The 21,201-nt window shown below is 42.8% G+C and overlaps 1 protein-coding gene across 3 annotated transcripts in view; it reads left to right on the top strand.

Moving 5' to 3' along the window:
• HCAR (coenzyme F420 hydrogenase family / dehydrogenase, beta subunit family) overlaps window positions 1-21,201 on the top strand; it is a 206,365-nt gene that overhangs the window by 117,908 nt on the left and 67,256 nt on the right. For 2 of the 3 annotated variants that reach the window (XR_015185409.1, XM_086491416.1), the window contains exon 9: window positions 10,546-10,627. The exons of the other annotated variant lie outside the window; for it this stretch is intronic. Coding sequence is in view for 1 of the 2 variants with exons in the window: in XM_086491416.1 (XP_086347542.1) it covers window positions 10,546-10,627 (82 nt within the window). In the remaining variant the exon portion in view is untranslated. The remainder of the gene's footprint in view (window positions 1-10,545; window positions 10,628-21,201) is intronic. 3 annotated transcript variants of the gene reach the window in all.

Genomic DNA, 21,201 nt, shown 5'->3' with positions numbered 1-21,201 from the left:
TCGATTGGCAAAGCACCTTTTGAGATTGTTGAAGGTGGCAAAAAAGTTCCTCTCATTTTGCATACAAAGGACAAGATCTTTGAGGCAGATCGATATGTTGAGAACATGGATGAAATGTATAAAAAACTTTAAGGTACCTTGGAGAAGACTCAAGCAAAGCAGAAAAAGGCTGCTGATCGTCACCGTCGTGAATTGCTGTTATCACTTAGTGATTGGGTTCTGTGAAGGTTCAAAAAGGCAAGGTTAAAGAAGATGAAAGGCAAGGAACGGCTGTTTTCTAAGCTCAGCATGCGTTACTATGGGCCCTTTCAAGTGCTTGACAAGATCAGCGATGTTGCTTACAGACTGAAATTGCTTGATGCGTGGAAGATTCATAATGCGTTTCACGTTAGTCTTCTAAGACCCTTCGTGGGTGGTGAGCCAGAAGATATGCCAGATGAGGATCGGCCCGAAGTTGAGGAACTTGATGAGATCAGGTTCTTGAGCAAGTTTTGGCACATAAGGACAGAAAAGTTAAAGGACAGGTTGCAAGACGCTACTTGGTGAAGTTCAAAAACTATCCGCCTATGGATGCAAAGCGGATGGAAGAGCATGAACCATTAGAGTCACCAAATGTATTGCAGCTTCACCTTGAAGCCTTTGGGTTACAACCTGCTTATGCCCCAACCCAACTTGTGCAAAGGAGGGGTAATGATAGGGCTAGCACATCAAATGTACATATGAATTTAGTGTAATATATGGAAATGACAAAAGTATGAAGGTCTCATTAAGTCATTTGTATCTATGTGTTACGACCTTTCTTGCGGATACATGTGATGATAAAAGAGTGCTAACAACACAAGATCATCAGTGGCGTGCATTTATGGTATGCAAACGAGGACGTTTGCGATTTCAAGAGGGGGGTATGTCACGAGGACGTGGCAACTGTTAACTATGTCACGAGGACGTGGCAACTGCTAACCTTAGTTGTTGGTTTCTTTCCAATGATTTTTGTTTTATTTTTGAGACCCTCTTTTTGAAGTTGCAAATGGTCGGACATTGCATGGCCAATGTGAACGGTAGTTTCATCCGCAGACGAGAAGTTGGTCGGCACTGGAATTTGCATAGTAAGAGGATGTCTAGGTTCAGTTCAAGGTCATGTAGGTCCCTCCCGTCGCACTTAGCAAGTTGGTGAATACTAGGAAGTGAACTCAATAAAGGCACAAAGTGTCACGTGACACATCCAACCCTATGTGTCTGTGGACAAGCTAGAGCATGGTCACGGTTCAGTCAGTCCACTCAAGTCTAGATTAGAAGTGATCTGGCACTTTTGTGAGTCTATTCGTAGACCGTGCATGCCCAGTCACTTAGTGTAGATGCATATCCTCTGGTTGCACACAACATGATCATCAGTATTCCCATTAGAATCCATTAGAATCAGTTAGGGGATTTTTCCAATGCATTTAGCTTATTTTCCCTATTTTTGACAATTTTCACTTATTAATTTAAGTGACTTCCCAACAAAAGTAGATAGGGCAATTTTGCTAAGGAAATATATAAGCAAACTCAAGTTAGCACTAAATGGCAGAAGAGGCAGCAGGAGCACCTTGCTCAACAAGACCAACCCCCTCGACTACTTTGGCGTTTTCTCCACAGAAGACCTAGCGTTTTTTTGCATCAGCACCATCGCCGGCAAGTTACAGCATATAGCGTTTTTGCATCAGCATCCTCGCCATCCGAAACATCAGCCTAGCGTTTTTTGGTCCAACTTCAGCCTCTAGCGTTTTTGGTCCCAGATTCAGCGTTTTCAGATTTAGCAAGGCAGCGTTTTTCATCATCAGAAGACCTGCAAGATCAGCCCTAAAGCATAGCAGATTCAGCCCGGAAAGACCATCAGTTTTCAGCCTTTAGGAACCTCTGTTTTCAGCCCTAAACTTGCAGAATTTCAGCAACAAAGAACCACAGAAACAGCCCCAAAATCAGCGTTTTTGGCTCAGTCGCAGATTTCAGCCCAAAGCATTTTTGGACAGCAATAGGAAGATTGCAGATTCCAGTCCTTAGGTCCACTTCGTCATCACGGTTGTCATCGTCGACATAGCCTAGACTTGCATCAGTCCATGCATACCATTGTACCAGATTGTGCAATCATAAGTAGACCACTCTCGCCGACGAGAGTGGGGCCTTCGGAGGAGGGTTTTACGTCTCTGGTGTCGTATCTCTTTTCTCTCTCTATCTCTCAGTCTCATACACTCACACGCACAATGTCCATTCACTTTGTTTGTGATCATAGCATTCTCTCATTAAGAACGAAAGGCTCTACCTTCCATAAAAACAAAAGGAACCTCGAGCACACTTCGGAGCACTCATCTTGAGCAAAGCGCAAACATTCATTTTGCTGCACCTTACACAAAGTCAAGGTGGGATCACCAAAGGAAAGTATTTGACAGCTGGGCCACATTGCACTTTTGGATGCGGTCCCAATGGGGATAGATGATCAGAAGACGAGTGGGAGCCCAACGGAAGCATCTCCTAAAAATTAGGGAACTGCTATTTTGGGCCATGAAATGTGTTTGCATCATTACCTTCGGAACGACAAGGGGAACATTTTAGAACTCTGCTGCGAAGTCAATTGGGCAACCAGTGGGTAGATTTTTAGGCGGCAACCCCGAAACGGGAAAATGCTCGTAATTGCGCCAAGTGGCACTTTCCTCTTGCAAAAAAATGGGCGTTGATTTGTGAAACCTGTCACAGGTTAAGGGCTATGGAGTGCTTCCTTTCCACTCTATGTACAGTGTAGTGCTAGGAGTGATGACTTGCACACTACACACTGCTCTCTCTCTCTCTCCCCTGCGTGTAGTTATGTGATGCCCCACAAGAGGCCCTTCATTTGATTGATGTACAGTTATGTGGGTTCATGCGCGATTGCCGAGGCAAGAGCCTCTTGCACAGTTACTGATTAGCTAGTTGCTAATCCCCCGCAAGTACAAGTGAAATCGGAGAGGTTTTACGTGAGAAATCTGGTCGGATTCTACAGATGCGACCGGCTCGCGAAACGGAGCTCAAAACAGGTAATTACGGCCTGTTGTGTATTTTTGCAGGTTTAGGGTTTCGGCCCTAAACAGTCCCTAATACCCCTAGGAGGTCTGGGGACGCGAGGGGACCGTTGTAGAGGTGATCTGGCAGGAAAAAGAGAATTCGGCGTGTTGCAGATTCTCACCAAGTTTTGCAAAGTGCCCGTATGCGTCGTTAAAGTCATCTATTGCATGGGGATACTGTCTGTGAAGCGTCCTAGTACAGTTATGTTGCCAAAATGGGGCCAGAACAGGTAGATTTCAGCCCGGATTGTGCTTGACAGCTCTTAGGAAATCACAAGTTTTGTTCGCTCTCTTAATATATAAAGAATACCGAAAGGGGCGCCAATTTTGGGGCCTACAGGTTGTCGGCGTCTGCTCGGAGCATTCTAGCGTCCGAGCCGTGTGTGTGCTTAAGTGTTAATTCCCCTCGCAGGTTCCTTTTGCAAAGTATTCTCTCTCTCTCTCTCTCTCTCTCTCTCTCTCTGTGTACAGTAAAGTAAAGAATTTCAGGTGAAAGCAAAAGCCTACCGCCCCACGGGCCGGTTTCAGAGGGGGGCGAGCCCTTATTGTAGGGGATGAGAGAGAAACACACACACACACACACACACACACACACACACACTCCAAGGCTCCCCCTTTACACAAAGGGAATACTAGACACATGTCAGACTCCTATGCCAGTTGTCCCTAAGCTCCCCTCAAATCGTATTGGATGGCCATAGAGGTGGACCAATGAGAATTAGGCTAGAGTAAATTATTCTAATCAATTTAAGAATGCTTGATAAAAGAACCAATAGAAATTAAGCTTCCTAAAAGACTATTAGACAGTCTACCAAGGGGTCCGATGAGTATCCAACAACCCAATGGCTTGTGTGATTCTTATTGGCCAGAAGACTAAGAGGAGTTTAATTGGATTATTTAATTACCTAAAGCTCTCACCAAAGGGGAAAGGGGGACACATGTCACAAGGCTATCCATTATGCTTCTAATCTGTGATAGGCTAAGCTTTACAGGAGTCAATGGGAGGCTAGCATGAGCAAATAGCAAGAGGGGTCGACCAAGATGAGAGGTGGGCTGCATTTTACTCTTAACACATTGCCACACACACACACACACACACACAAAACTCATGTGTGCAAGAAGAACTCCCTCTCCTTCTCCAAGCATTGAGAAGTAGAGGCCTGCACCAACAACTCTTGGCTATGGAATGCAAATCCAACTAAGAGCCAAGCTTCAATGGCCTACTCATCTCCTCTACCATGCTAATTACTAAGCTTCAATGGCATACTCATCTCCTCTACCATGCTAATTACTAAGCTAAGCTATGCTATTAAGGTGATTATGTGAGGAGAATACTTCTTTCTCGTAAGATACACCTTCTTCCTCTCAATATTTCCTCATTCCTTGCTAATTCTCACCATTTTTGAAGGTGTGTGAGGTCTTGGGATTGAGGCTAGGGACACTAGGTGTGTTTTTCAAGCATAGTTTGGTGCATGAAGCTTTCATCTTCGTTGCACCAATGAATTTTATCAAGGAACACAAGAATTGTATTGTACAAAAGTCTTCTTTGATGGGAGAAGCTATAATACAAAGCCTTTATGGAGGGGGGACTGGCTCCATGTAAGTCCGGTCCTCAACTGTTGTCTATTGTTCTATTTCTCTCTCTTTTCAAGTATTGTCAATGCCAAATTAGCTAGGTGTAAATTACTATGTTGCTTTCTCAAATTAAGTACTCTTTCTATGCTCATTAGGAACTTGTTCTTAATGAAATGCTCCCTATTTTATCAATTTCCGTTATACACAAGTTACTACTGCATTAAATGTTACATATTTACACCACCGGTTGAAGAAGCGGTCAGCATGAGGAAGTTGCGCTTATCTGTCATCTTGAAGAACTTCGACAATTGATGATAAAAACCTTCATTTGCAAAGATTAACCTTGAGTTTCCTTGCTGATTTTTTTGGATTTTCAAAAAATGAAGGAAAAAATGTAATATTGACATATATGTAGAGATATAGGGAGTGCATAGGGGAATAATGGAGCATTAAGCCTATGGAGATGTCAGAGAGGGGGCAATGGTGAAAAGAATGAAAGAGGGAACGAAAATTTACAAGTCTTATGGAGGAATCGAGAGAAGAGAATTGTGTATGTAAACGAGGGAGTGTAAAAAGGAGTGAGCAAAGATTAGGAAGACTCTTTTGTGCATTATGTGGATAGATTGGGTTCCACTAAAAAATTCGTATCTCCCAACCATGACTTCATAAAATTATTTAAAAAAAAAATGACAAAATTCTTCAAGTTATGGGGTACATCTTTTGTGTTAGTCACCAGCTCTAATTTGGATGAAAGATGGACGCAGAAAATCGTATCAAAACATGTATAATCCAGAATTGTAAAAGTCTTCTTGTGTTTTCTTTTTGGTTGAAACTCCATGTGGCTCATAGAGTGTGTCGCTCCATGCATCATGGAATGAAATTGATAATTGTGATGACCATTACACATGTATAGATGAGAATTTTTTATGAAATAAAATATATACAAGAGAGAAGAACAAAGAAACTAGTACATAGACTTGTGATAGGATTTTATGATAAAGAGTTAAAAATATAGAAATAAATAAATAAATAAAATAAAATAAGTGTTTGTTAATTATTGATTAGCATGGTAGATGATTGTGAATTTTATTTTCTATTGTAAAGAGAAACATCTATAATAGGTAAGAAAATTTTCATCTTTAGGGAGTGAAAGATTTTTTTGTAAATTTTGCTAGAGTAGAGTCACACCTAGCTTAGTGGAAGATCTGAGTGAGGACATCGAATGCATGAGATGTATACGTTGATGATATTAAAATATATTAGAGATGGTAAAAATGCAAAGTGACTTACCTAGGCCGGGTAAAATTGCACACCTAAATATAGTATGTATATAACTCTCAAATAGTGGTGTAATCAAATTCACAATATAGCTAGGCACAAGGTAAGAGAAAATATTTACACGCAAAGAGTGTGCCACAATATATTTTTTATTTTTATTTATTTTTCGGCTCTACTAACCCAATGACTAGTTAGCTGAGAGTTTTCAAGGAGATATGGGAAAAGTTCTTAACTTACATACGCTTTTGTACAATAAGAAGAGAAGGTGAATTTTTCAAACCTGTGCTTTGGGTAAAATATTTTGTTGCTTTGCAAAGATAGCCTATCCAAGAGCATATGATTTATTCCAAGAATGAAGGACAATAGCTTGTTGTTACAAAATTGAGCCGAAAAACGGCTATCATTTACCCCTCCCCCAAGATGGTAGTATATTCATGTACCATCAAAAAGCATCTTTACAAAGAGAGTGATTCTGAGCCTTGTGTGATATTTGGTATCTTGGCAAGATTTTCATTGTGTGGCTCTTTGTCATTTTGGTTGGAGTCATACACATGCATCATGCTACAAAACTTACAAGAGATAGTCGCTCTTTTACAGTTCTTTGGTAGAAGACGGCTCAAATAGTGCTTTAGCCGATACCCATTTACCTTTTGAAGTGCTCTTTACCATTCAAGTCCATGAGCTCGTAGTAACTTGAATTGAAAGCCTTCTTGACTATGTATGGTACGGGCCATTTAGTTTCAAACTTGACATCAAAACGATTATCAAGTCGATTGTCATACCTTAGCACAAGATCTCCTTCTTTGATGTCTTTATCCTTCAGTTTCTTGTTGAGCTTCTGTTTTGCTTGTGTAGCTTTTCCCATGTAGCACTCATAAGCCGCTTCTCTCTTCCACTTAAGCTCCACTACTGTAAGAAGGCGATCCACCCACGCATCTTGATCTCCCACCGTCTCTTTGCCGTGGAGCTGCATTGTGCCTCTTGACCAAAGACAAAGTGAAATGGCATTAACTCTACGGCCTCGTTGTATGTACTTCGATGTGCCCATAATGCTCCATCCTAGAATTCATCCCAGAAGTTTGTCTTGTTTTTCCCCATCTTTCCAATGACGCCTGCAATTACAACATTAACTTTTTTCTAGCAAACCATTGGATTGGGGATAGTAAGGTGTACTATGATGATGTAGAATGTGAAGCTCTTCACAAACTTCTGTGAGCAAAGCCTTCCTAAATCGTGGATCATTATCAGAAACAATCTTCAAAGGCGTACTAAATTTGCAATAAATGTGAGTGTAGACAAATTTTCTCACTGTCTTGTCATTTACCTTTGCCACACTTTGTGCTTCCATCCACCTAGTCATATAGTCTACTGTCACTAGGATGTAGAGTTTACGATTTTTGTTCGAGGTAGTAGATCCATGGCATCAATGCTCCATTTTTCGAAGAATCTATTTGCTAGTATTATTTGCCTTGGACCATGCACCAAGCTTCTTTTTCCATTAAGTTGACAATTGTGTCAGCTTCTGTACCAATGTTGAACATCAACATGTAATCTTGGCGAAACATACTTTGCAAGCAAAATCTTTATCGCAGTTAACTCTTGAGCAAAATGACCACCACTTGCTTCCTCATGCAAACCTTTTAGAATGACTACAATATCCTACATTGTTAATACTCTTCTACTCAATTAATCCTTTCACCTTTGACAGAGGGAGGCTTGTTAGAACTACCAACACTTATGCCTCCTTGTTGGGAGTAGACCAGTGTTGGGAAAGAACAATTGGTGCTATTTTATTACAACAAGATCTCCACAGTACTAGGATGCGGCCCATCTACTTTGCTAGTAGGGTTATGAATGTTTTCGAGAAAGGCTACATAGAAACAAAACTCATGATGCTTGCTCTCATATTTGCGGTAAGGAAATTTAATTCGTACTTGTTAACAAAACCCTTTGTAGCACTCACTGCAGAAAAGTTGTTCCGTTGTGTGTCATCTCAAATGAACCTTAGTACTAGGATCTCAAAATGGGTTATGGAATTGCAAGAGTTTCAATACTCTTTTATAGTAGAAGATAGTGCGCGTGCACAATTGGTAGGGATTCTCACTTATAGGGTGCATAAGAAGGAGATTAAGGTGTCTGAGGTAAAGACTCTACCATTGCCACCACCTGAAAGTATTCCTAATGCATTTACCTTGTTCTTTGATAGAGCTTTTCGACGAGCAAGAGTTAAAGCAAGGGGAGGGCTTGTGTTGATTGTTTTGAGTGGAGAAGTGGTTATAAAAGAGAATGTCAATTTGCAAGGATCCACTAGCAACAATAAAACAGAGTACGACATTTTACTTCATGGTTTGAAGATGTACATTAGTCAAGGTATACGTCTCCTGATAAAGGGGGATGCACTTCTTATTGTGAAGCAGCTTTTAGGCATTAGGGTATACAAATGAAAGCCTAAGGACAAAAGTTCATACTATCCGTAGGTTGTTCAATTTATTTGAAGAGGTGCAACTGTATCATATTCCTAGGAAACAATATAAGGATGCTGATTTACTTGCACAACAAGCGGTTGCATGCGTCAAGAATGAAGGTAGGTCATCATGGTGGCAACAACTGTTAACCAACCGAGGTATCAGGGATTGGAGTCATTGGCTCTCATTATTGGCTACATTTTGGAGGGCGATTTTCCATAAGGCTTCACAAAGGCTCAAAAGAGGAGGCTCATAAAGAAGGCAAGTGCGTATCTCTACCTAGAAGGCTCCCTCTTCAAAAAGAGAAGGATCAAGTGTGCAAAAGAATACCAACAATTGAGGAAATTCCAGCTATTCTAAAAGGTTTGCATGAGAAAGCATGTGGTGCTTATTTTGCAAAAGAGTTAATTGTGAAGAAGATTTTTCTCACCGGGTATGTTTGACCAAGCTTGCACGTGGATGTTCAACATTGGTGTATAAGTCACAATTATCAGATTAATGAAAAGAGAAGGTTGGTGCATGGTCCAAGGCAAATAGTGCTTGCAAATAGAGTGTTCAAAAAATGGGGCATTGATGCTATGGGACCTCTTCTTAGAACAAAAAATGGTAAACTCTACATCCTAGTGGCATTAGACTATATGACTAGTTGGGTGGAAGCACAAAGTGTGGCAAATTTAGTACATCTTTGGAGATTGTTAATGGTCTAAGATTTAAGAAGGGTTTTCTCACAGAAGTGTGTGAAGAGCTTCACATTTTACAGCGTCATAGTACACCCTACTATCCCCGGTCACATAGCTTGGTGGAAAAAAATAATGGTGTCATTGCAGGTATCATTAGAAAGACGGTGGAAAACAAAACAAAGTTGTGGGATGAATTCTTGGATGGAGCATTGTGGGCATATGGAACCACGTTCAGGGAGGCCACAGAGTTCACGCCATTTTACCTGATCTATGGTCAAGAGGCTTTGCAGCTTATCGTGCTCAACATCCCAACAATGTGGCTCCATGGCAAAAGAACGGGGGGAGATCAAGATGCATGGGTAGATCGCCTTTTAACATTAGTAGAGCTTTAGTGGTAGAGAGAAGCGGCTTATGAGTTCTACGAGAGGAAAGCTACACAAGCAAAAGAAAAGCTCGACAAGAAACAGAAGGATAAAGGCATAAGGAAGCAGATCTTGTGCTAAGACATGACAATCGACGTGATAATAGTTTTGATGCGAAGTTTATAAACTAAATGGCAGGGACTATCGATAGTCAAGAAGGCTTTTAATTTAAGTTACTACCAGCTCAGCTCATGGACTTGAATGGTAAATAGCACTTCAAGAAGGTAAATGGGTATCGGTTAAAGCTCTATTTGAGTCGCCTTCTAGTAAAAGATTTATCGATGATCTGTCAAAGAGAGACTATCTCATGTAAGTTTTGCAGCATAATGCATGTGTGTGACTCGAGCCAAAGGACAAAGAGCCACACAATGAAAATCTTGTCAAGATTTTAAATATCATAGAGGATCAGAACGAGTCACTTTTTGATGACACACGAATGTATCATCATCTTGGGGGAGGGCTAAATGATAGCCGTTTTTTGACTTTCTAATTTTGGATCAACAAGCTACTATCCTGCATCCTTGTAATGAAACATATCCTCTTGGGTAGGTCATCTTGGCAAAGCGACAAAACATTTTATCTAAGGCACAGGTTTGAAAAACTCAGCTTCTCTTCTCATTGTACATAGGTGTGTGTGAGTTATCAATTATTTAAAAAAAATAAAAATCCTAAAAATATTATGGTCCTCTCTTTGCGTGTAAATATTTTCCCTTACTTTCGGACTAATTATATTATAATTTGAATTACTTCACTAAATAAGAGTTATATTTATATTCTTTTAGGTGTCCGTTTTTACAAAGCTTAAGTAATCGACTTCGCATTTTTACTATTCATAATATATTTTATCTGTGTATACATCTCATGCATTTGTTATCCTCACTCAAGCTTCCACTAAGTTAGGTGTATTTCCAATCTAGCAAAATTCACAAAAATCTTTTCGCTCCCTCAAGATGAAAATTTTCTTACATATTACATTTATTTTTCTTACCTATTACCTATACATGTGTAAAGGGTATCTCAATTATCAATTTCATTCTATGGTGCATGGAAGGATACATTCTTGGAGCCACATGGAGGTTCAACAAAAAAGGACCACAAGAAGACTCTGGCAGTCCTGAATTGTACATGGTTTGGTATGATTTTTTGCGTCCATCTCTCATCTCAATTTGAATTGGTGACAAACACAAAAGATGTAGCTCATAATTTGAAGAATTTTGTCTAATTTTTGAATAATTTTTTGGACTCATAGTTGGGAGAAACAAATTTTTTAAGTGGACCCCAGTCTATCCACATAATACACACAAGAGTCTTTCTAATCTTTGCTCACTCTTTTTCACACTCCCTCATTTACATACACACACATTCTCTTCTCTCCATTCCTCCATCAAAACTGCAAATTTTCATTCCCTCTTTTATCCTCTTCACCATTGTCCCCTCTCTTACATCTCCATAGGCTTCATGCTTCATTTCTACACCCCTATGCACTCCTTATAGTTCTACATATATGTAAGTATTAACTTTTTCCCTTCAATCTTTTGGAAATCCAAAAAAATCAGCAAAGAAACTCAAGGTTAATCTTTGCAAATGGAGGTTTCAGGTACTGGATTAGCTAGTTGCTAATCCCCCGTAGGTAAAGCTGAATTGGGAGAGATTTCATGCGAGAAATTTCGTCCGATTCAAAGGGCAAGTAGCCTTACAGGTGAGGGAGCTGAAGAGCTTGCTACGGATGCGATCCACACGCGAAATGGAGCCCAAAACAGTAAATACAGCGTGCTGTGTATTTTTGCAAGTGTAGAGTTTTGACCATAATTGTTCCCTAATACCCCCCGGAGCTTCGGGGAAGCGAGGGGATCACTATAGAAGTGTTTTGGTGCATTTTCAGGGTAGAAAATAGAGAATTCAGTGTGCTACAGATACTCGCCAGGTCTGGAAAAGTGTCCATATGCGCCGGGAAAGTCACCTTTGGCAGGGGGATTTTGTCAGTGAAGCCTCCTATTGCGGTTATGTTGCCGAAATCGGGCTAGAGTAGGCCATTTTCAGCTCGGTAAAAGCGGGATAACTCGTAGGAACTTGCAGGTTTTTCTCCCTGTTTTATAATAATAAAGAAATACCAAAAGGGGCGCCAGTCTTTGGGGCCTACAAGGTGTCATTGTCTTCTTGGGAGCGCTCTAGCTGCCAAGCCATGGTTTTTTTTGAAGTATAATTCTCAGTCACAGGTTTATTCATGAAGTTCCTCCGTGTTGTAAAGTTTAAAAGTGTAAAGATCGGTTGAAAGTTAAAGTCTACTGTCCTACGGGCAGAGAGAGAGAGTACATCGAGAGAGGCCAGACCATGCGAGAGGAGGTGGAGATGAGCGGAACTTTGTATGGAGTTGTGTTTATTATAGCGAGAGCTCTGTCTTTTTTGGCAAGGTAGAATTCTCACTATAGTTAGTGATGATGACCCTAGATCAGAGGCGCTTGAGCTACTTCGTGCTTGAGATGTACCCACATTGAGAGAATTCACTATAGACACGCAACGGCAGAGACTACATCGCACATGAGAACTACATAGCTTTACAAACCTTCTCACATTAGGGAGTCACCTTCAATAGAGCAGAGGAAATTAGAGCATGCAAACGAGCTACATCACATCGACATAGGAGGGTGGTAGTGGATATTATAGCCAGACATGCGAGACACCTCCAAGAGGGATGGCAGTAGAGAACCCGACCCTACTGAGATTTTGCGAGTCCTTACAAATGGCTATCCCATTTACACCATATTTCATCCACCCATAGGTAAGAGATGGAGTCGACTAGGGTTGCTTTTTTTCATGTTTACATACTCTCTCGAGCGCATAGCTATGCATTGAGCGCTAAAGGGCCACTCAACCCCTGCTATTTTATGCCTTTTATGCCATAAACACTTATGCATCCAGAGTCTCTTGCATGGCTACATCCAGAGTCTCTTGCATAAACACATATGCATCCAGAGTCTCTTGCATGGCTACATCAAATCGAAGACTCTTCTTTGTTACATCCTATGAGATCTGGATCACATTGACAACTTGTATATGGTTTTGTCTCATATGCCTCTACGAGATGTTAATAAATTCTCTCTCTCTCTCTCTCTCTCTCTCTCTCTCTCTCTCTCTCTCTCTCTCGGATGTGTCTCATAGGCCTCTTGAATAACAGGTCTTGAGTTCAACTCTCCTCATTGGATAGATCTTTAAGGTCTCTTGGGATAGTTTTTTACAACGTAAACAAATGTTCTTCTCTGGTGTGTTTGAGTGTGTGTGTGTGTGTGTGTGCGCGCTAATAAAAAGAGGAAAATGGTGTAACCTTTCTATCACCCAAGTGTGGTAGATTGGTTATGCCATTTCCCTCTTGAAAAATAGGTCTTCTGCTCAACTCTCCTTTTCGTATATCTTTAAGGTCTCTTGGGATAGTTTTCTAACGATGTTAAAACAATCTTCTTCTTCTTCTTCTCTCTCATTGTTTGTGTCTCTCTCTCTCTCTCTCTCTCAACCTGCTGCCACCCACCTCGCGTAGCCTGCACTCCACTCACGCAAACTGCACCCTCCCACGCGCTGCGCATCCTCCCCCCCCCGCCTGCTGCTGTGACAGCGCGCCCGCAAGGACATACATCAAAACCAACCCCCCCCCCCCCTTCCCCGTTCAGCCCGCAGGTACATACACCTGGAAAAATTCAAATTGCAGGAGGAATTTCCACAAGAATATCCACAGTCTCGGCTTTTCTAGATTTTCCGAACCTTCGGAATTTGTAAATCCTGCATTTTTCAGACCTGCATGGATTTTTACAAGGAATTTGGAAACAGCAGAACTCGCAGAAATTGCACATTGACACGTACAGAAAGCAAATATATGCCGTGTAGGCTGAATGTGGAAACACATGTATGCATAATGCGGTGCGTATAGGTCGCTCTCTCCTCTCTATTGGAAAGTGAATCAGATAAGTGAAACAAATAAGGCAAGAAGGATGGCGGCGCACTACATGGTCACAAGCAAGAGGATGACAACCATTGAAAAGGAGTTGAGAGAATGAAAAGCCCACATGGATGAGTGGAAGAAAGAGAAGAATTTAATTCTTGAATGGAAAAAGAGGGAGGAACAGGCGAGGGAACTAGAACGCAAGGAGTTCCGGGATGAAATTCAATCTTTAAAAGGTAGCATCTCAGCCCTTAGGAAGGAACTCGACGAAACCAAAGAGGGAGGCCGCCTCGAAGATGGAGAAATTCAGCCATCAATGATCGATGAACTGAATAGTATTCGAGCACAAGTCAAAGAAATAAAGGAGGAAGGGGAAAAGAAGACCTCATGGGTGGAGGTTCTCTCCAAAACGCAAAAGATGGATGAGGCTGAAAAATGGTTTGAAGTTGTCAAGAAGGGAAAGGGCAAGGAAATGCTGACTACACCCGACATCATCAACAAGACACTTGAAGAGGAACAACGAAGAAGGGTACGTGCTCTACACGTGAGAGTGACCGGCCTAAAAGATTCAGATAAGGTGGACCAAGTGGTGAAGAGCCTCATGTCGATGATGGGGGTGGAGAAGCCCTCGCACACACAAGCTTGGAGAGTGGGCAAGAAGAGTGAAGGTAATGGGGAGAGTTCAAAAGAACGGGCTCTCATTTTGCGCTTTCCCTCCATGGAAGAAAAGAAAGACTTTTTAAAGAAGAGGCCAACCTTCAAGAAAACAGGTATCTTTTCAGGAGATGATCTTACGCTCTCACAGCTTGCACATATGAGAGAGGTCATGCCAGAGATTATAGCAGCAAGGGAGAAGGGAAAGTTAGCTTTCTACAGAAATGGACGAGTAGTGATTACAGAACACCGCTCTACATGACGGTGCGAGACCTATGGGACCACTCTCAGGATGGCGGTTTGGAACTGTAATGGTTCGTATAGACTTGATGTGGGGGCCTTTGAGGACAGCTTCAGAGACAGAGACATTGTTTTCTACTCAGAGACTCATCAGGCTCCAGGACAGTTGATGCCGCACATATCAGGATACAGATGGGAGACAGCTTGCCGGACATGCACCAGATCTGCGCATGGGACTAGAGGATAAGGAGGTGTAGCAATTCTTTTCAGAGAGGAGCTCCAACCACTACTGCACATAGTTCGGAGAGATGATCAGGCCGGATACTTGTGGGTGAGGCTGAGGGCAGAGATTGGACGTTTCTTGTACATCACCATATGCTATTTTCCTCCCAGCACTTCAGTATATGCTTCACTCAGAGGACAGTCTCCTTACTCTGTACTTGATGATGATATATGGGAGTTCTCCAGAGATGGAGACATCATACTCGTGGGGGATTTCAATGCCCGTACAGGCAGCTCACAGACGGTCTTCTATGACACCTCAGAGGAGATGCTTAGAGAGTTAGAGCCAGAGGAGATGGGACTTGAGAGATGCTCACACGACAGAGAACATACAGAGTATGGGAGATACCTGAGGGAGATGACGACTACTCACATTTTAGCCATACTGAATGGCTTATCGACCTTCCCATTGTCTACAGGTTTTACTTGTTTTCCACATAGACATGGGTCCAGCACTGTAGACTATGTTCTGAGACATCCGAGCTTTATCTCTCACATTCAGGATTTCACAGTGGGGCCCAGGCCTGTAGGGATAGCAGTAGATCATGCACTTTTGACATTATCAGTCTCCTTTGAGTACAATATATCTCAGGCCTCACGGGGTGGTAGACATCCACGCTATACTTTTACACCAGAGACTGACTCAGTCTATGCAGAGGAGATACGTAGGCTTTTATGCACATTAGAGCCAGTATACACAGTGGAGGAGATCACATCTATGCTGACAGTGACATTACATGGGGCAGCGACAGAGGCATACCCACACACTCAGCCTGGTCAGAGACGTCGTTCTGGGCACATACCTCAGAACAGCTGGTATGATGAGGAGTGTCGATAGAGTAGAGCTCAGATACAACGGGAGCTTACATTGGGAGTGATCACCTATAGACAGTCTCGTATTGCTACACGACGACTAGTGCGACGGAAGAAGCGAGCTTTCTTGGTCCAGATGGAGCAAGATTTATATCAGCTCTTCCTTAGTAGAGATTCAAGAGAGGCTTGGTATCTATTCCATGAACAGTCTACCCCATCAGTGATTACTTCTACAGAGATATGGGGGCAGTATACACTGTACTTGGACAACCACCACTACCAGATCCACCACAGCCATGTCCGGCTACGAGCACCTTCTTTACCATTGAGATGGTAAAGGAGGCCATTGACAGGATGGAGACCAGATGGGCACTGGATCATGAGGGTTTGGTAGCAGAGCACATTATACATGCTGGGGATTTGTTGGCAGAGATGCTTGCACGGTTATTCAACCGTGTCATGTGTGAGGGCTTCCTTGAGTCTTGGAGATTATCTACTATTGTACCTATCTACAAGACAGGAGACCCCACAGGACCAGGGAATTACCGTACTATCATGGTAGGACACACATTGGCATGGTTATATGCATCCATCCTTGAGCATAGGCTGAGCTGTTGGGCAGAGGTTATGGGCATACGGGCACCTAGGCAAGCTGGTTTCAGGAGGGGTTTCTCCACACTAGATCATGTCTTTACACTCAGAGCTATCATTGAGGAGGGTCGAGCACATGGTAGACGGATATACTGCAGCTTTGTGGATTTCCACAAAGCTTTTGACACAGTACCGAGGGCCAGATTGATGCACTGGCTTATAGAATTGGGGGTACCCACAGAGCTGATTTGGGGGATTATGACATTGTACAGTTCAGTGATGGGTCATGTACGCACGTCAGAGGGGATATCTGACATAGTTCACTCCACTATTGGAGTGAAACAGGGATGCCCACTGTCCTCTACTTTATTTGGTATGTATGTTGATGAGGTCTCTGATTATATTGACAGAGGTGGAGATAGAGGTGCTCAGCTCGCGGGGACATGGATCCCTCTTTGATTATATGCGGACGATATTGTGTTGATATCAGACTCACCAGATGGTATGCAGAGACATTTGGACGCATTGCATAGTTTTGCAGAGGATAGTGGATTGTCTGTCAACCTTGGTAAAACCAAGGTCATGGTATTTAATACCATGCCACAGTGGGTTAGGAGATCAGCACCTACTTTCACATATGGGCAGGACAATATGGAGTATACTGATGCATACACATATCTTGGGGTGGTCTTTAGTGGACCGAGGTTCACACCGAAAGTGGCAGCAAACACTAGATTGACTCGTGCCTATGCAGCCCTAGGCGGTATAGAGAGGATTTGTTCGCAGGTTCAGTTCCAGGAACCTCGAACAAAGCTCTGGCTTTTCGACACTTTGGTCGCTTCAGTTATGCACTACGGGGTTCAGGTTTGGGGACCGTCTGTTGACAGTGCTGGATGGAGTAATATGGAGAGACCCTTGATATCTATGATTTCTAGGCTGATTAGAGTCAAGGCCTCAGTCCCACATGACATCATACGAGTGGAGCTGGCTGCCCCACCTATGGAGGTTGAGGCTCTCACCAGATCAGTATCATTTGTACACAGCTTATGGGACACCACCAGGGACAGGTATGCCAGGCTTGCTCTTGAGTCATCTAGATAGCTGGCATTACAGGGAGATACATCATGTTGGTATGCATAGATGAGCTCATGGTTTCAAAGGCATGGTTTCAGCATGGACAGGCTGCCCCCTTTCCAGTATTCTCTTGATGCACCATCTTTGGATCTTACACGGATGGAGACTACTAGACTCATTCGGCAGGATCTTATCCAGCTTGATAGCAAGAGGACATGGATAGAGCCATCACGGGAGTTGGGTACGAAGAGGGTTTTCTATAGAGAGCATCTTCTCCAACTCACGACAAACGGATTTGTCACACGTCCCAGTTACATGGACACACATCTATCTTACGGGTTACGATGTGCTATAGGTCAGATTCGCACATCTTCACACCAGCTTGGGATTGAGACAGGTAGATTCAGAGGCATACCAGCAGACAGTAGGATATGTCAGCTATGCCATGCAGAGCCAGAGACAGAGTTTCACTACATATGTCGTTGCACAGTCTACTATGAGATACAGGGACGCTTTCATTGTTTATTCAGAGATGGTTTTGACTCGTTAGATAGAGTCATGAGATATCAGGATCAAAGATGTCTCGGATTATTCCTACTTGAGATACAGAGACATAGAGACGCTCTATTGAGTGGGCAAAGACAGAGACAGTCTCAGAGACGCATCTTAGATTTCTTCAGCCTGAGTACCATAGAGGCAGAGGGGACACCACCATCACAGAGCTCGGTTCCCACCCACTCACACACCAGCGGTACTCTCAATGATCGAGCTATAGAGTTAGGGAGATCGAGACGACCGCGACTGAGGAGGGGAGCCACGCAGCACCGGCGGAGATTGCGGCAGAGGATCCACAAGATTCTAGCACGACACCCAGAGTGTCGATCAGGATAGGCTTCATGCTATTGCTATATTGTATTATGGTGACACTTATCCCCACTCTGTACCTTTATGGCATGATACCATTGATCAGCCTACCAGCCACCCTTAGGAGTCGGTAGCACTCTTATCAGTTTCTTTGTTTGTAGTTTTTTTTAAAAAAAAAAACCCAGACTTGGTACTAGAATCATCATTGTAATCAGTTGGTCTCATAGGTCATTTTGGCCTTATGTAGACGTTAATATCATTTCATTTCATTTCTCTCTCTCTCTCTCTCTCTCTCTCTCTCTCTCTCTCTCTCTCTCTCTCTCTCTCTCTCTCTCTCTCTCTCTCTGAGACACATTATACCTGTGAGTGCACTGTGTATTATGAGATACGGGGTCGCTTCTACTGTCTTCAAAGAAGGCTTCGGACCCTTCTCAAGAGTCATGAGCTATAAGGACTAGAGATGTGTTGGCTTGTATCTACTTGAGTTACACAGACACAAAGATAGTTTATTGAGGAGTTCCAGAGAGAGACAATCCCAGAAACAAATTACTGATTTCTTCACACCAGACAATGGAGAGATAGAGGAGCAGCTACCACTGCAAAGCTCAGCTCATACTCACACCCGTGGTACTCTCAATGACTGAGCATTGGAGCTAGGGAGATCGAGATGCCCTTGACTAAGGAGAGGTGCTTCACAACATCGACGGAGACTACAACAGAGGATTCGAGCCATATTAACTCGACATCCAGAGTACAGATGAGGATGGATTCATCACCCATTGTATCTTTCTCTTGTATGGGGCACCCATTGTATCAGTGATCACACATACGCCACACAGTTCTAGCTAGTAGCACTACTAGATTTATTTTAGTATCTCTTTTTTTGTACTTGGACATGGTACCAGATTCGCAAGTTTGTAATGGATTGGTCTCATAGGTCATTTTGGCCTTTTCAAGAAGTTAATATATCATTTCATTTCACCTATCTGTGTGTGCCTAGTACAACTATTTACCAGCAAAAGGACATTGACGATATTCTTCAGCGAGACTGATGCAATACATCCTCGGAGAGCGTCCGATGTCGGACATCCTTGGACACTGATGTTCATTTTAGCTTTTATTTTATTTTGTACCGAGACACTGCATTAGATTCACTAAGATTGTATTAGTTTGGTCATTTTGGCCTTTTGAAGACATTTAATATAACATTTCATCTCTCTCTCTCTCTCTCTCTCTCTCTCTCTCTCTCTCTCTCTCTCTGTCTCACATATGGGACCAACAATCATATTGGTTTGTAGAGTACTACCAAGATCTTAATATGTATTTTCTTCTTTCAGTTAGATTTGGACTTTTTCTGGATCATTAGGATATTAGCATCATGTAGACATGACTATAAAGGTTTTATTCAAGTCAAGATTAAAAGATATTAATTTGTAGCTTTTGTTAAAGCTAAAGCATCTCAAGTGAATAGCCCAATTTGTTCCTAGTTGTTTAATTGTTTGAAGGTATTTACTTTTACTTATTTGGCATGATTGTGGGATTTTGGCTAGGGCATTTTGCTGAGGAAAGTACTTAAGGCCCCTAGGCTAATACATAAGTGCACCCTGAGCCCCCATTTTAATAATCATTAATTCATTGCCCAGTTGGTGGGTTTAGCATCTCTCTCTCTCTCTCTCTCTCTCTCTCTCTCTCTCTCTCTCTCTCTGTATGGCACGGGAGAGTCTTCAAAGGGGAGAGCTCTTATACTACGCTTCCCCTCGTTGGAAGAGAAGAAGGAATTCTTTAGGAAGAGGCCTACTCTCAAAAAGACAGGTATTTTCCTCGGCGATGATCTGACTCTCTCATAGCTCGCACATATGAGAGAGGTAATGCTAGAGATTACAGCGGCAAGGGAGAAGGGAAAGATAGCCTTCTACAGAGATGAAAGGGTGGTGATTTTAGAGCGGCGTACTGCATGACGGTGCGAGACATATGGGACCACACTGAAGATAGCTACGTGGAATTGTAATGGGTCTATGAGATTGGACGTGGGTGCATTTGAGGAGAGTTTCAAAGACAAGGATATTGTGTTCTTCTCAGAGACTCATCAGGCCCCTGGACAGGTAATGCCACATGTGGTGGGATACAGATGGGAAACAGCTCACATGACAAAGGCGAGATCTGAGCATGGGAGTATAGGCTCAGGAGGAGTAGCAGTGCTATTCAGAGAGGAACTACAACCATTACTGCATATTGTACGAAGAGATGATCATGCTAGATATATGTGGGTGAGACTGAGAGCTGACACAGGCCGGTTCCTATATATTGCCATATGTTACTTTCCTCCCAGTACATCAATGTATGCCGCATCCAGAGGGCAGTCGCCTTTCTCTATCCTAGATGATGACATTTGGGAGTTCTCTAGGGAGGGCGATATCATTCTCCTAGGGGACTTCAATGCCCGAACGGGCAACTCGCAGACAGTCTTCTACGACACTTCAGTTGAGATGCTTAGAGAGCTGGATGTGGGTGAGTTGGGACTTGACAGATGCTCAGATGACAGAGAGCAAACGGAGTATGGGAGATACCTCATGGAAATGACGACTACACATGGATTAGCCATACCTAATGGCTTACAACGATTTCCTAGAGCATCCGGTTTCACATGCTTTCCACATAGACATGGGGCCAGACAGTGGATTATGTTATGACACAACCGAGCTTTGTCCCCTGCATTCAGGATTTCACAGTGGAAGCCAGGCCAATGGGCATAGCAGTAGATCATGCTCTCTTGACACTATCCATTAAATTTCAGTATAATACAACCCAGACATAAGGAGGCAGGTCACACACCCGCTATACATTCACACCACAGACTGATTTCGTTTATTCAGAGGATATCTGGGACCGTCTATTGGAAGGCACAACTGGCACAAATGGTACATGCCTCTCAGTGGAGTGCTCCACTCTATTGATTGAGACACTGCATGGGGCTGCATCAGTGGCGTACCCACACACTCAGCCGGGCAAGAAACGACATTCTGGGAGCATTCCCCAGAATAGTTGGTATGATGAGGAGTGCAGAGAGATGAGAGCCAAGCTTCAGAAGGATCTTCTTTTAGGAGTCATCACTTACAGACAGTCTCGGATTGCTTTCCGACGCCTTATGCGACGGAAGAAGCGAGCTTACCTAGCTCAGATGGAGCAAGACTTGTATCAGATGTTCTTGAGTAGGGACTCAGGAGAGGCATGGCGACTCTTCCATGAACACTCCCCTCT

Source organism: Adiantum capillus-veneris, chromosome 19, assembly GCF_014529385.1.
Source record: "Adiantum capillus-veneris isolate H3 chromosome 19, ASM1452938v2, whole genome shotgun sequence".
NCBI classification, from domain to species: domain Eukaryota; kingdom Viridiplantae; phylum Streptophyta; class Polypodiopsida; order Polypodiales; family Pteridaceae; genus Adiantum; species Adiantum capillus-veneris.
Note: the sequence above shows the minus strand (reverse complement) of the source record. Positions and strands in the feature narration are given on the sequence as shown.